The sequence below is a fragment of the Denticeps clupeoides genome, chromosome 18 (assembly GCF_900700375.1).
Source record: "Denticeps clupeoides chromosome 18, fDenClu1.1, whole genome shotgun sequence".
Taxonomy (NCBI): domain Eukaryota; kingdom Metazoa; phylum Chordata; class Actinopteri; order Clupeiformes; family Denticipitidae; genus Denticeps; species Denticeps clupeoides.
The window spans coordinates 8,627,652-8,643,005 of NC_041724.1; the positions used below are offsets into that span (position 1 = coordinate 8,627,652).

The 15,354-nt window shown below is 44.4% G+C and overlaps 1 protein-coding gene across 1 annotated transcript in view; it reads left to right on the plus strand.

The window, feature by feature from the left end:
* The window catches only part of fat2 (FAT atypical cadherin 2), a 41,104-nt gene extending 30,567 nt beyond the window's left edge, over window positions 1-10,537 (plus strand). Inside the window, 6 exon segments of the mRNA XM_028959749.1 lie at window positions 605-1,406; window positions 2,241-2,395; window positions 6,034-6,463; window positions 7,075-7,219; window positions 7,595-8,118; window positions 8,730-10,537. Of these exon segments, the coding sequence (XP_028815582.1) occupies window positions 605-1,406; window positions 2,241-2,395; window positions 6,034-6,463; window positions 7,075-7,219; window positions 7,595-8,118; window positions 8,730-9,226 (2,553 nt within the window). The 3' untranslated portion in view covers window positions 9,227-10,537.
* Window positions 10,538-15,354: the final 4,817 nt, after the last annotated feature.

Consider the following 15,354-nt stretch of genomic DNA (forward strand, 5'->3'; position numbering starts at 1 on the left):
GTCTAAAATCCTACACAGTTAAAAAACTTCAGTAAGTATAAGGAGGTGTTTAATGTAGAACATGAGTGAATATACAGAGAATAAGATAAGAATTAGTGTGTTCAGGACATTCACAAATTAAAGATTCAGAATTGTTCAATAAAATGTTCAATCTGCATCCTTGGATTGCCAGATTGGGCAGTTTTCAAGATGATATTTCAGGAAATTACATTTATACAATATGTACTGAAGACCCCAATTCATATATTCCTAATTCCTGCACACAGAAACAACCACACATCTGGCAACACTGGCAACATATTTAATCTAAATATTAAAGAATATTTAGATTAAATTGTAATTTTCTTGTTGTCGAACTTTGTGTACAGAATCTACAACAGAGTGAATAAAATAGATGTATTCATAGTTTGGGTCCTAGTGAACCGGAATTGATCTCTTCATCGATGGTAACTTGAAAGCACGTTGTAAGTCGCTCTGGATAAGGGCGTCTGCCAAATGCTGTAAATGTAAATGTAAATGTAAGAATTTAAGAATTTTAATTAATGGCCCCAGTGGACTAGATAATTAATGATTAAACTGTTCAATATTCAATGCCTCTCTACAGGTTACAGATAGTGGTCACCCTCCTCTCTCAACCATTAGTGTGGTAGAGATCAATGTCACAGAGCAAAGCAAGTTCCCTCCTTCAGTTACTCCTCTGGAGATCTTCATCACCACTGCAGAGAAGGCTCTCTCCAATCAGGCCATTGGCAAGCTCCATGCCACCGACCAGGACGTCCATGATGTCCTCACCTACAAGCTGGTGGCAGATCACCCCGCTGCTGGACACTTTTCCGTTGGCCCATCTGATGGGAGAATAGTGGCAGAGGAGGATTTGGATCCTGGGGTCTATTCTCTGAATGTTAGCGTGTCAGACGGAAAGTTCAGTGCCTGGGCGACGGTGCGAGTTCACGTGTGGCTGGCCAATCAGCAGGCTTTGGAGAAAGGCTTTAGTCTACAGCTGACCGGCCTCTCGCCGGAGGAGTTTGTGGGGGACCACTGGAGGGGCCTGCAGCGCAGTCTCGGCTCCTCACTGGGGCTCCCCAGACACGAGCTCCACATTGCCAGCCTACAGCAGGAGCCCAGCTCTGCCAATCTGGAGGTTCTCCTACTGTGGCGTCCGCAGGGGGGTCCCGCAGAGGCAGTGCCACCCCAGAGTCTGGCCAGGATCATCCCCAATATTGAGGACTCCCTGGGCCTAAATGTCCTCCGTGTGCACCATGATGGGTGCCTCGGACACGGGTGCCTGCCTCAGGGCTGCAGGAACTTGGTTGTCTTGAACGAGGAGCAGGTGAGCCACTACGCCACGGCCAGAACCAGTTTCATCACGCCGCAGCACGCGTGGGAGAGCATCTGCTCCTGTAATGGTAGGTGTCTGACTTTTTTTAAGGGTTAAGGGGCACAGAGACTCTGGGAACCTTCCTCGGCCATTTATCTTCATGTTGTGTGTGATGTTAGCCTGCCAGACGGTGTAGCAGCATATCTCCAACACTGATTTGACTGTTATCGTCCTGTTTTGACTACCGCTACCTGCAACCTGCAATTTGAGAAGATCAAGTTATATTTACCGCAATGAACAACTTCAACAAGATCTATTCTTTAGCTGGTGGATTGTACTCATGCCTTAGGGGCTATGTGGTTTGCTATTTTTAATGCATTCAAATTGGATGAAATTTCATTTTAACCCCCTGGATACAGTGAGACTCATAGTAGAGCGAAACAGACGGTTTCTGAAAGATGAAAAAAAAAGGTTCCTTATTAGTCCTGGAGGTTTAAAACAGCTGGAAATTGCTAAATCAGACACATGATTAAGTTGGGACATGGACATTTCATGGGTGACTCGAACCAATGTGAGGCACGTACACATTGTGTACATTTCTGTTAAAATCACCTGAGGATGGAATGATCCGGCATAGACTCTGGAGATGAAGACACCTGGGAACACATGCTGCAAAAGAAACTGGGGATTATCAGTCTACAGTGGTTAGAAGGCTAGGCATTTATTAGAACAGTGTCTCATATCGGTGTAATGATGATAATAATGGCAATCTGGACTTGCCTGCTGGGAAAAATACTGGCACAGGCATTTATGGGTAATTAGTCGGCGCGGCTGTAAGACAGCGTCCTGACACTTCGGTGTTTGTGGAAAACAAATGAAAGAGGCACATTTGACACTGACTTGTGGGGTTTTTTTTTTGTAGAATCGTCTGTGAAGTTCGACGGCCGTGGTTACATGAAATACGTATATCAGTCCGGCCACGAGGCACAGAGGTTCCATTTGTCTTTTCGCATCAAGACAACACAGAGAGATGCCGTCGTCATGACTACCAATGCCTCAGACTGGGGAGTGTTGAAGGTAAGACATGTTGCGGTGTGACGTAGATAGAAGGGTCCGACTCTAGACAGCAATGGACCCGTGTGGCCATTGGTCTGCATGTAACCAGTTTGCTAACAATTGTATTTTTTATATGTTTTCAATTCATGCGTTTATCACAGGTCATGAAAATGAAAGAATGAATAAAACGTTCTGCCTTATTTTTGAGTTAACAATGCATGTTCCTTAAAATATCTAAAGCATACTTTCCATTGTATTTGAACGAAGCAAAGGTGAATTTTGTCTTCCTATTCTAGTGGCTGTCAAACCAAAATCATGATTCCAGCTAAATATTTGGTGCATTAAACTAAATAGCATTTTGAATGGAGATTATGCCATCAAACAAATAAAATAACTACTAGATTTCTGAGTGCACAATGGAGTCACCTTTAAGTAGCAAAAAATCGTAATCATGACATCAGCCTGACATTTGAGATGTCTTTTTTTTTTATTCTTTCCTGACTGATAAGAAATGGGAGATAATCAGTATGGGCATCGCTCCGGCGGGGATTTGTGCAACATTGCTGCGTATGTTGTGTGACTTGATCACCTGCTATGCCGGGAAGGCTATCATTATGCCTCTCTAAGCTGCGCTGTGGTGACCATGTGACCTGCGGGCGGGATGCTATAGGGGCTTACTGCACACTCCTCCATATGTATGCCGTTGGAGTTAGTGGCCAGGGAAAGGGGTTCAGGTCTATACACACTGCTGAGCCTCAGTGCAGCCGATGCATTAAAAAGAATATTAATGTCTTTGTCATTAATGAGAGAGGGAAAGTTTTCTCCTAGTCAGTCTTTATTTAAAAAAAAAAAAAAAAAACAGCAGAACCTCACTTCAGATGCTTGGGACACTGCGCCCAGTGGTTGTTCATTTATACATTATAATGAAATATTCAATATTAAGTGGCTGCAAACATCAAAACGTGGATTCAGCTCTTTCCTGTCCTTTACCCCTGGGTTTTAAGCCTTGGCTTTATGGTCCATTTCGTTGTGAGAGTGGCGCTTCAAAGGGAATACTTAAGCCGGGTCATCCCAGCATTCCCGCGCATACATTTTCCCTCGCAAGCCGCCCTGACATGATGCGCGACACAATTTATGTGTTCCTTTCCCCTGAGAGTAATGCACCAGAGCACCTCAACAAATTCTTATCAACTCTCAAAATCTCATCCATATTCCATCTTAACACTGGAGCCTGACTCGTCCCCGGGAATGCCGCAGAATGAGAATGAGCTCGGCGTTCTGGGGTAAATAGATTTCTTTACATATTCAACCCCTTTATAGTAATTACCTTACAAATGGAAATGTCTTCCGTCAGAGGAAAACCTGCCTGATGGGCCGGCAGAAGAAAAGGGGACGTGTCAGTTAAACAGCTTGAGGCGTTTATGAATGCTGACGGACCGATCCCGAAATATTAAAGAGAACAAGATCTGAAATGGGCTGACACCAGATCAGGGTTTAACGCAATAGCAGCTTTTGATTTTTTGATTTACGTCAGGTCAATCAGTTGATCGGTCGCTGAGGGCCTGTGCCTCTTTACCTAGAATCATTCTGCAGTGGCTGAATATAATTTGGTCTCACACCGCCCAAAGTGGTTTGACATTTTGAATCTGTTTGTAATATCGGGCAATTTCAGCGCACCGTGCGCTTTCAATCATGCAAGAACCGCGGCAAAAAGGACGTCACTAAATAAAGGGGCCAAAAACCAAGCAGACGCCAGTGAAGGTGTGAACAGGAGGACGGATCGCGCAGTAACCTTTTCAGATCATTCCGAATTCCTTCAGAAGACGCACATAAGCACGCCGCCCTGGAAGCAGGAAGTGCGAAGACCCAGGGGCTTCGTCCGACCACATCAGCACAAAATCACAGGTCCGCAGCGCCTCTGAAGATTGCACCGCGGCAGCAGCTAATGTCCAAAAGATGATATAAATAATGCATACCTCACGCACAACTGTGGAATGCTTGCTAATTTAAAGGATGCACACACACACACAAATACGCACCGTGCATTTTAATGCAAAAGGAAGTCAGGTTGCGGAGGAAACGTGTGTATGCAAAAGTTTATAAATGCGCTTCTAATGACTTTGCATTTATTTAAATAAACGCTGCTTTGCAGACCTGTACAATTCGATTCAAAACAGTGGAAAGATCATAGTTGCATGCGATCCAGATCAATCAAATCGCCCCGGAATTAATATGAATCTGTCACATCTGCCAGTCACAACTTTGAAGTAAAATGCAGGTTTTTTTTGCTGCATTTCATGTTTCGAAGGTGGTTGACCTGTCCACCAATTGAAATGAAATTACAAGGAAATTGCAGCCGTTTGTAACCACGGTTGTTGGGGAACATCTTTCCTCTGCAGTAGTTTTGTTCCGGTTCCTGATAATCTGCCAATTTTGGTTTTCCAAACTGCAATTGCACATCAATCAGACACAACATTAAAAGTGAAGATGAATGCCATCGTCTTATAATGGCCTCTGTCCACTGCCGGGATACATTAGGCGGTAAGTTGATGTGTTGGAAGCGGGGAATGTGGGAAAGTATAAGGTTCTGTGTGACTCGAACAAATCTGGTCTGGATCTTACAGATAAGCCACCTACCTTCATGGCAAAGGTATTCCCTGATGGCAGTGGCCACTTTCAGCAGGATAATGCCCTGCCATGCTGCAGGAATGGATTAAGGAACGTCAGTTCTCCAGATCTCAATCTGATTGATCATGTATGCGATTACTGATCCATGGTGGCCCCACCTCTCCACTTACAGAATTTGAATGTTCTGCTGCTAGCGTCGGGTAACATCAGGACACCTTCAGGGTTCTTGTGGAGTCCTTCACTCTATATGTCCCTTTTGCCATTAAAACAGATACGGACACAACCATTTAATGTGGTGACATTGCATGGTATGCATGAAACGTCTGTTTGAATGTGGCGTGTGGATGTTCGTGGTCGTGGGAGTTCTTTAAGATTCAAAAGCCACAGGTGAGTGCAGGCCTAACGTCAGTGTTTTCCAGTAGTGTGTGATAAGCATTCATACTGAATCCAGTTCAACTCAGGTGTGACATCCTTTGAAAAGTGCAACCTTAAAGCAGACATCAAAGACACGTTGTCTCAGATGTGTTCTCTTCAAAGTGGCTACAATCTTACAAAATCACTGTTGCAATCCATATGTACCATGGACCATACCTAGCAATGTTTTAATTATGGATATAAAAATATGCTTGAGAACTGTTTATTGCGCATTTGGAATTAGTGTCACCGTGGGGGTGGGGGCTTTAAGGCGGGGACCCTTACGGCGGCAATGAAGCCTGACGCGAGATAAAGGGGTCCATAGACAGATTTAAATAAAAATGATGAATAATACTAATAATATTGAGTGCATATATCATTTATTCCTATATACTCAAAACAGAGTATGAATATCACACATTGGTATAATTAGTAGACATTGGGTTGTTAATTCTACAACTTGGTGACCTATGCCAATTAGTTGAAGAATAGGGGGGTGCAATTTTCAGTGGAGTGCAATTGTTGTACACAGAATATAACTAAATCTAACACTTTAAATGATGTCCCCATCTATAATGGCATAAGGTTGCTAATTTTCTCACGCTTTGTCTTTGCAGCTGGTGAATGGGGAGCTGCATGTTATGTACAGCTGTGGCAACCTGCTTCCCAGCAGCCTCCAGGTGCTGGAGCACCATGTGTCCGATGGCCGCTGGCACTCTGTCTTGCTGGACATCAGTGACTCGACGCTGAGACTGACCATCGATCAAGCCCACTCCATATCCACAGTCCTCTCAGAGCCCTGCAGGCTCGCCCGGCCAGGCGGGGCACTCCTGCTGGCGTCGGCGGGGTCAAGATCGCAGGGTTTGCGGGGCTGCCTTGACAGCGTAGAGTTCAACTGGGAGCCAGTGAGGGGGGCCAAGGGTCTGGAGGAGGACGGGGTCCGTGGCCACCGCGTGTTTGGGATTTACCAGTGCTGCTCTGGCGAGAGTGGCTGTGCTGGCGGCCCATGTGAAAATGGGGGCGCATGTAAGGAGACAGCGGGTGGAGGTGAGAGCCAGAATGAAACCGATTCCACGTCACATTTTTGAACAGTGTTCTTACATAGAAATTGATTCATTATTCAGTATTGTTTGTTTGCTCGTGCCAGAAACCTGTGAAAAACGGCACGTATGATAGAATGGCTATTTTCAGATGAAAGTGACAGGTGTCTGTGTGTGATAAAACAGACGGACTTTCTGAAATGTCACTGGGAATATCAGGGCCTGTGCATTTTCCGTGCATGTGCAGTGGAAACCATGCATGACAGCAGAAACAGGTACTTCTCATCACTGTCAAATTGATGGATGACGGGAAGGACATGTAACAATAAATCCTCAGATTTCAGAACAACTTTCAATTTATTTAGTCTGCATTTTGACCTTTTTTTATTTAAAGGTCTGTTTTTATCCTTCCAAGTTAGAGTTAGTATTTTCCAACATTTTTAATCATCTTTATTTAGTAATTCTTTATTTTGCGTAGACCTTTTTTCTTCTTATTATTATTATGTGTGGTTTTTCAAATGGTTGCTGTTGATATTTACCAGTCAATGGCATGTTTCAGCCTCATTAATACCTGAATCATTGCCTGAAGTTTTGGAACATATTTCTTCATACCTCCAGACTTTGAATGCCGCTGTCCTGTGCAGTTCTTCGGCCCGCGCTGTGAACTGGCCTGCGAATCCAAGCCCTGCACCGACAGAGACCAGTGTGAGCCAAAGTCTGAAGGTTACATCTGCAACTGCACACGGCATGATGGAGAGTACAGGTCAGAACCGCATGTCCAGACACAACTCTAATCCATGTCACATGCCCATTAGGGCAGCAGGAGGGGGCAAACACAAGTGCATGCAATCAAAAATCCTGTTTAAAACGGACATGTTTTATTTGACCCCCCAGTCTATGAACCATGGTATGGAAGTAATGGGGTACCATTTGGGTGATTCTTATGAAGCTGTAGTGAAACATTATGTCAGTGTGTTTGGTTATTTGTTGTTATATACCTGGCTATAAAAAGTGCACTGTCCCTTTAAATTGAAAATCAGTCCTGTGATGCATCATTTGAGACTTAAGATTCAGATCTATGTTATGTCTGCACATGCCATTTTAAATTCCTGGTTGCTTCTACATTATGAATCTCCAGGTGTCCGGATGACCCATGCTCTCCAAACCCTTGCAGCAAGGGGTACAGGTGTCGAATTGTGGACGTCTCCTTCCACTGTGACCCGCAACCTGTGATAGTGGACCAAGTCAGATACCCTGAAATTCTGGGCATCTCTGCGGGCATTTTGGGCCTCCTGTTGCTTGTGGCAGTTTTTGTCTTAGCCCGGAAATGCTACATTAGCCAGAAGAAGCACAAACCTGTCTGTGTGTCCGACTCCAATGGCTACTTCCCATCCAGCATGGGCAAAAGCATGATGCCCAACACAGGAAACATTCCCACAATGGAGATGAGTACTCTGATGGGCTCAGGAAGTGACCTGAACAACAGCCCCTTCCGCTCGTTGAAACTTTGCGGCCAATCACAGCCTGGGTCGCAGGGAACTGTGATTTCCAAGCCACAGGGTCCGGTAGTGTGCAGTGTGGCACCCAACCTACCCCCACGTCCTCCATCCACCTCCGACAACGAGTCCATCGCAAAAGGGAACTGGGACATGGAATACGAAGGTGTGTACTTTACATTATTTTGGGCCCTCATGTGACTAAGATGAATGATAAAGGGGCCGCAAGCCCTTTCCCGCTCAGAAAATCATTCCATCATTACTGCTGAATTCTTGATGGCAGCCCAACACCACAACACATTAACAAACTTGCAAAAACCTCAAAAAAAGGCATTATCTGAAACAGATTTGTGGCTTTTGTGAGCTTTAGCATGGCGTGCCAAGACGACACTATATAATCTGCTCACCGAGCATTCAGCCTTGGTTTTAGAGGTGGGGATTAGGAGCACTTCTGGCCATGCATTCATAAAGCGTCTCAGCCCATGAGTAATGATCTTGGATGATCTCGCATTCTACGATGACTGATGAAGTGTCAAAAAAATCTAGGCTAAAGTACAAGTTCCTTGTGTGACAAGTAAAATAATAATGTTATCTTCAGGATGATTGCAATCTTGTTACCAGGTTGCATGTAACACCTTGTTTTATTGGCAAGTAACGTATGGCAACACACAATTTCCAAAATTGTTGAACAAAGTATAAAGTTTTGATGGTTTTATAATGTGGTTGAGTCAAAGTGTTTGCTTCACCAAATGTCTTTTCTTTGCCCTTGTTTTGCAGTGTATCCTGCAGATCCGGACTACTTTGGCCGTCCTGCATCCATGGACCGGGCCACGGTCCAGGAGTTCCCTCAGTTTGATATTGTGGAGAGCACCTACCCTACAATGTCTTCAGGAGACTCCCGCCGGAATTCTAGATTCGGGGGCTTTCCGTTTCCCCTGGAGCGCGGGGACCGGCGTGCCCCCTTGCCCCCCTGCTACAGCAACCAGAACCTGGATGATTTCCTGGGGCCGGACGGGCTCCCGCTGCCAAGGTCTCAGTGCCCCAACGAGTACTCGGCCGTCAGCTACTTCCCCACGCGGCACGCCCGCAGCATGGACAACGTCTCCACCAGCGGCTACCGGCCGCTCAGCATGCGCCTGAGTGTGGCCCAGCCGTCCTACGCTGAGGTCAACACCTTACGAGTGGGCGGCCCAGTCACGCGAAATGCCCGCAGCTACGCTGGCTCAGACATGGTGGAGAGTGACTATGGCAGCAGCGAGGAGGTCATGTTTTAAAAAAAAACTTTAAATCAATCTAAAACCCTATAGATATGCACCATATACAGAGAGAAAATTATTATACACAATAGCACTGTTTTTACTGAACAGTATTAAGGATGTATGTCTGACATCTCTTTTCCCCAATCGAGTGTACGAAACCAAACTGAGCCCTACAAAGAGTCCTTCATTTCTCATGGACTCTTCCATCGTCCATTTTCTGTCTCCCTCCAGGAGGTTTTTCGGACTCTGTTTACCTTTTTGAGTGGTTTTGTTCTTTTTAAACTCATTCAGAGTGCCATTATCCAATTTTTTAAAAATTGCTTTCCGATGACTAACTGGCGGCCTTCGGGTTGTGTAAAGGAAATTCACAAAATTTCCGAGAATGTCTGATGCAATTCGGCTTGAATGCTGATGTCCCTGAGTGGTGATCTTGTTCAGGTACTTAATGATGAACTGAGTGGTGAGGGCAGGAACCCCACAGCAGATGTAAAGGTTTACGGAACCCAATTCCTGACACATGCCCCCATCAAACACTTATCTTGACCAGAAAAAAATATTTTCTGAATTTCATGTGTATGTTAAGCGCAGCATCTAATGCTAAAATACATAGTAAGCGATTGGGGTGTACTGTTGAATGTGAATTTTTATTTGATAGTGTAATAAAAATTTTAGTAGTCACCACCACAGAGCTCAGGAGAGGTGTTAAAAAGACATTTTTACATTTCGTGTCATGTGTGGTGTCTGTGTTTTTTTTTTTTTTTTTTGTAAAATGTTTCACAGTGTATAGTCATGGGGCCTTTCTAAGGAAATTATCTGACGATACAAAGAGCCAGGTGACATTACAGAAAATTGAGGCATTATGCGTGTGTGCGTCGTTTCTAAACTGTGACCACGATCAATTGCATGTACTGTAAATAATTGAGTAAATGCAGACATGAAAAAGAAGAAGAACCCCGCCCCGCTTCCTCTCCAGCACAGCAACGACCAGATATACAGGTCAGGGACAGGTACATAAATGTTGTTCATTCAAAACGGCAGCTCTTGGAAAAGTGTGTTTGTGCGTTGTGATTGGTTGTCTTGTGGCAAGCCCAGGGGGTCTGTGTCTGTTGAATGTGTCGGTCCGATTAGTTCAAAAGAATGTAACAGATTTTTCTTTTTTGTGTCTTAATTTGGAGAATGTGGGACAAGCCCATGTTTTAATGTGGTTTCTCTGTGAGAGCATCAAATTATGTTATTTTTCAAGATTTATTTTATTTTGTTTATCGATGTAAAATGATAATATTGTACATTGTGAATTTAAAAAATAATAAATGTTCACATAATTTTTTTGTGTGTGTACTTGTCCATATGCCTATACATTTATCTCTAAAGCCATTTTTGCTAGATGTGAAAATGGTTGGTGCCACGTGATCCTTACACCGCTTTATAAAGCATACTTTATAGATGGATTGAAAATGAAAGCATCTCTGTGCATTACATGATGTGGGTCAGTGTCATAATGGATGGAAATAATAGAGGAAGGTCACAGTCCTGAAGGGGTGGGGGATTGGGTTGGATAAAGAAGGATCCATACTCAAAAGAAGCCACAGGTCAGCTCTGTTTATGGGTTCACACCATTGTGACCTTCTTCTGAGAACCTATGCACGTAAAAGAAAAAAGATTTCCATATGGTACAAGGTGACAGGCAGCTGGAACACCATGGTGCCGTGTACATTCCTGCCACAGGATCACTAACCTTCAGTATCCATCAAAACACACCATTCCTGAATCCCAACCAAAGGCTGTCATTCGCAGACTGATCTGCCAATGAATTGTCCACAATGAATTGTGCAGGTAAAATAAAAAAGAAAGCAACTACTGGTCGTAATATGTTTTTTTTTTGTATAAATCGTCAAGACAGTAAGGGTTTTCTGTATTGGCTTTAAATTGTTTTTTTTTCTCCCTTCTACGCCATTGGTTTTGGCACAAATGTGATGCTTTAGTACATGGTTGGTAGGTCACAAATGTGGCGAAAGAAATAAGCTCCTTCCATCGAGCCGCACATAACATAAGTATAAATTTTTTTTTTTTCAGTCGGGGGTGCCTCTACGGTCACTGTGGGCCTTTGGCAATGAGGAGCTGGGACCAAGCCAACGCTCACTGAACCCAAGACAGAATGTGGTTTTATTTCACTTGAAAGCGATGCACTCAATGGCCCCGACTATAAGTGGCTGCTATCAGCATCGTAATGATTACTCAGACATATGAATGAAGCTTGACCAACCGCATTGCCCCATCCCGGAGAGTTTGCGATAGGGATCATTGTTGTTTAAGATAAGGAGGAACAGTAAGGGTTCCATCGCTGTTGAGCTTTACTGCCATCTACAGGAGTTTTAGGTGGAATAACGTGGCTCACCAAAGTGAAACTGAACTTGTGAATCCATCACGTGATCTGAATCCACTCAGAAATGTAGTCCAGTTTTGAGTCAAATGTGAATAAGCTACTTGCAAAAGTTAGTTTTTTGTTCGCTTGCTTTTAGGGATGCACTTGGGATGAATTTGCGAGGTGCTGAAAAGAACACTTGTTGAAGCCTGGCTTCCCGCCTGAAAATAACCTATGCAGCCAATAAAGCTGCAATAACACAGGAAAACAGCTCTCTTTAACACATACATCTTCTGACACACACTCACTCGGTCATTACATTCACACACTCACACACCTACGGACAATTCAGAGGTGCCAGTTCACCTAGTGTGCATGTCTTTCACCTGCAGGAGGAAACCGGAGAGAACATGCAAACTCCTCCCACACAAAGCCACACAAAGCCACTCAAGCCAGCTTGCAGTGCGGCACCTGCTGCATGGGCTACGTATGAGCTATGAAGGGCTATGTACAGATGAACATGTGTGCTTAGAATATAAAGAAATATTAGAACGACTCCCATGAACACTTTTATGCAAATAAAAATAGAAATGCAGATCGTGTATGTGTCTGTGCACAACCCCATTGTCTGCAAAGTTTCATGGAAATCATGTAGAACGGGCAGCTGCGAGAACAGGACCGCCTTGGTGGAGATAAACGTAATTAATTTTCTGCCACAACCACAGACGATTTTGCGCCTGAATGCATGTTTCGTATCAGTGTTTGATCTTGTATTCCCTTTACACATACAGCTGGGCCCCTGCCCACAACACAAACGCTGTCATTTAGCATGCCGATGATATCACAGTGATAGGTTCGGTGTTTGATAGCGATGAGTTTGTCTCTGGACGGCTCCCGGTGAGGAGCTGCTCAAACAACATCTTATCTCTTAACACCAGTATGACCATGCAGCTTATCGTCGACTTCAGGACATGCAGCGATGGACATGCTCCAGTCCTTGTTATTGGCGGCTTGATGTTCCCGGCTGCCCATATGTCAGAGGATCTGCCAATACCACAGCATAACTACATTTACGTTTACAGAATTTTGCAGACGCCCCTATTCCAGAGCCACTTTCAGTCAGTAGTTACAGGGACCAACTCACGGTTAAGTGTCTTAAGTGACATAAATGAAGCACACGCTTGGTGCGTCCTCTGCATGTAACCTCTCTCTGGCTTGGTGAGCAGCGGGGAGCAGAGTGTAGGGATTCCCTCAGTGGAATCTTGGCGGCTCGGAATTCAGGCCTGCAACCCTTCACAGCACAAATCTGGAAAAGACAAGCAGTAGTGCAACATCAGCACAACGCATTTACAACGCAAGTAATCATGGTGAAACAGTGCTCTGTGAACGAGGCTGCTGAATGAGAGCAGTGATGCCATCTGCGGTGATACAAGGTGAATAACTGCTGTACCGCCACGTTTGCCCTTAAATTACTCATTTATCTGGCATTTTATGCAAAATAGGTTTTCTGGCATGTTTATATTCAATACCTTTTTTCATATTTTCTTCAAAGTAGCTTGGAAGTAGTCATCTTGGTCAGGGCTGTATTGGAGGGTGTGTCTTTCATCTGTCCCGTGTCCTTTCTATGAGACGTTGTGGGTTTGTAACAGTGGGTAGGAACCCGCACCCTCTGATAACCTGCCACTCAGCCTTCCAGGAGATGGCGTCACTCATGTATCTAACACTTACACACGCACATGCGTACACATTGAACAAACAAATACAAAATGTATAAATACATTATAATTTTTCTTAGTCTAGCACCCAACAATCTCCGAGCATGCTCTTCACTGACAAGTCTAAGCCTTATCAGGGCTCTTAGTTTGTAAACTCAATATTCTATAGAAATCGAACGAGAATTGCTGGTGTCTTCCTCTTGTAAGTCGCTTTGGATAAAAGCGTCTGCTAAATAAAGTAAAGTAAAGTAAAGTAAAGTATCAGTCTCCTATCATGCAAGTGTGTCTTATTGGCCTAGCCCGAGGTTCTATGCTGTACCTGTGTGTGTGTGTACCATTTACATTTACATTTACAGTATTTATCAGACGCCCTTATCCAGAGCAACTTTCAGTCAGTAGTTACAGGGACAGTCCCCCCCTGGAGCAATTTAGGGTCAAGTGTCTTGCTCATGGACACAATGGTAATAAGTGATATTTGAACCTGGGTCTTCTGGTTCATAGGCGAGTGTGTTACCCACTAGGCTACTACCACCCATATGTGTATTCCCGTTCCTCTGGGCAGGATTTTTTTGCGCAACATATATGGACTCATCATCCTCAACATTTAAACCTGTGACAGTTCAAGTGAATATGTGATTATTTCATTACCATGGCAACCCAGTCACTAGGGGGACGCATGTGACTGTGCGTTTCAGTCCAAAGCCCGGGTAAATGGGGAGAGTTGTGTCAGGAAGGCGTCCGACGTGAAACGTCTGCCATGTCGATTGCGAGGACGGCCAGATGGGTTGATCTGCTGTGGCAACCCCTAACGGGAGCAGCCGAACGAAGAAGAAGAAGATTTCATTACTAAGGCACCTGTCAGGGAGTGAGATGATGTGAACAGTCCATTACTGAAATTGAGGTGATGAAAATGTGTGTTGCATCTGAGTGTCCTTGGCGAATTGGGTGTCTTGGATGTTGAACCTCGAAAATAGCATGTCCTGAGGGACGTTCCCTGTGTGCATTGGTTCCCACCAAATTTGCTCCAGAGAACATATTGAACAGGTTTATCTTATTGATCTCAAAGAATACAAGGAATGTAACCTTAAACCTACAGTTCTTTTAAATTAAAAAAAGTGCCATGATGGGCCCTATTTTGGCTGTTACATGTACTTCCTTTATTACACAGTTTTGAAGTAGCATAATACTTACGGCAGAACTAGTGAAGAACAATGACAGAAAGGTCTAAGAAACCATGATGCTCGCTGCATACTGGGCTGTGTAGTGGCCCACTGCTCACCAAGGGTGATGGTTAAAAGCAGAGGACACATTTGGCTGTGTCACTGTGTGCTGTGCTGCAGTGTTTCACCATGACAATCAATTCACTTTCACTTTCAAGGGGGTCTGTACAATGCTATTACGCCAGTGGTGTTAAAGTTGTGACTGATCAGTATACAGTAGTCACGCGCTTAGTCATGTGACGAGGAGCCATTTTAAGGTCAGCAAATAGTGTCCCCACTAGCAGCTGTGTGAAAATGGCTTCATTTAGGCTACTTTGCAAATGGTGCAAGACGAAAGGCCAGATTCTGCAATGAACTGGCCAATGCCCTGGAAGCTGATGCATTCGGTAAATGTACAGAAGCGTGTCTGTGTTTCATGCGTCTCGCTGCACAGGTCGCGGTGCCTCAGCGCATATTCGATGGCTCAGCCCCCTCAAATAACGCAGCTCTGAGTATTTACATCAGATTTGTGTGGTTAACATGAATCGAGCATTCGGAAGGGAGCCGTACGCTCGCGTGACATAAATTCGTTTCGGAATGGAAGAGTGGAAAATAAGGTTTAGAGAGCAGGAAGGCAGCTTTGACAGACAGGCAAATCGGCTTTTGACGTGGTTCTTCTCCAGGAGCAGAGGACTATTTGTTTTTGTAACACCTCCAGTGGAAAGAGGTTCTTCCAAAGAAGAGAGCTTGGAGTCATGTTCTCCTCGAGATGATCAAGGCTGAGGTATTGAAGGACACTGAGAGATGATCCGAACAGATCATGTGTCTGGATCAAAACGCCAGTATGTACAGTACAGGCCAAAAGTT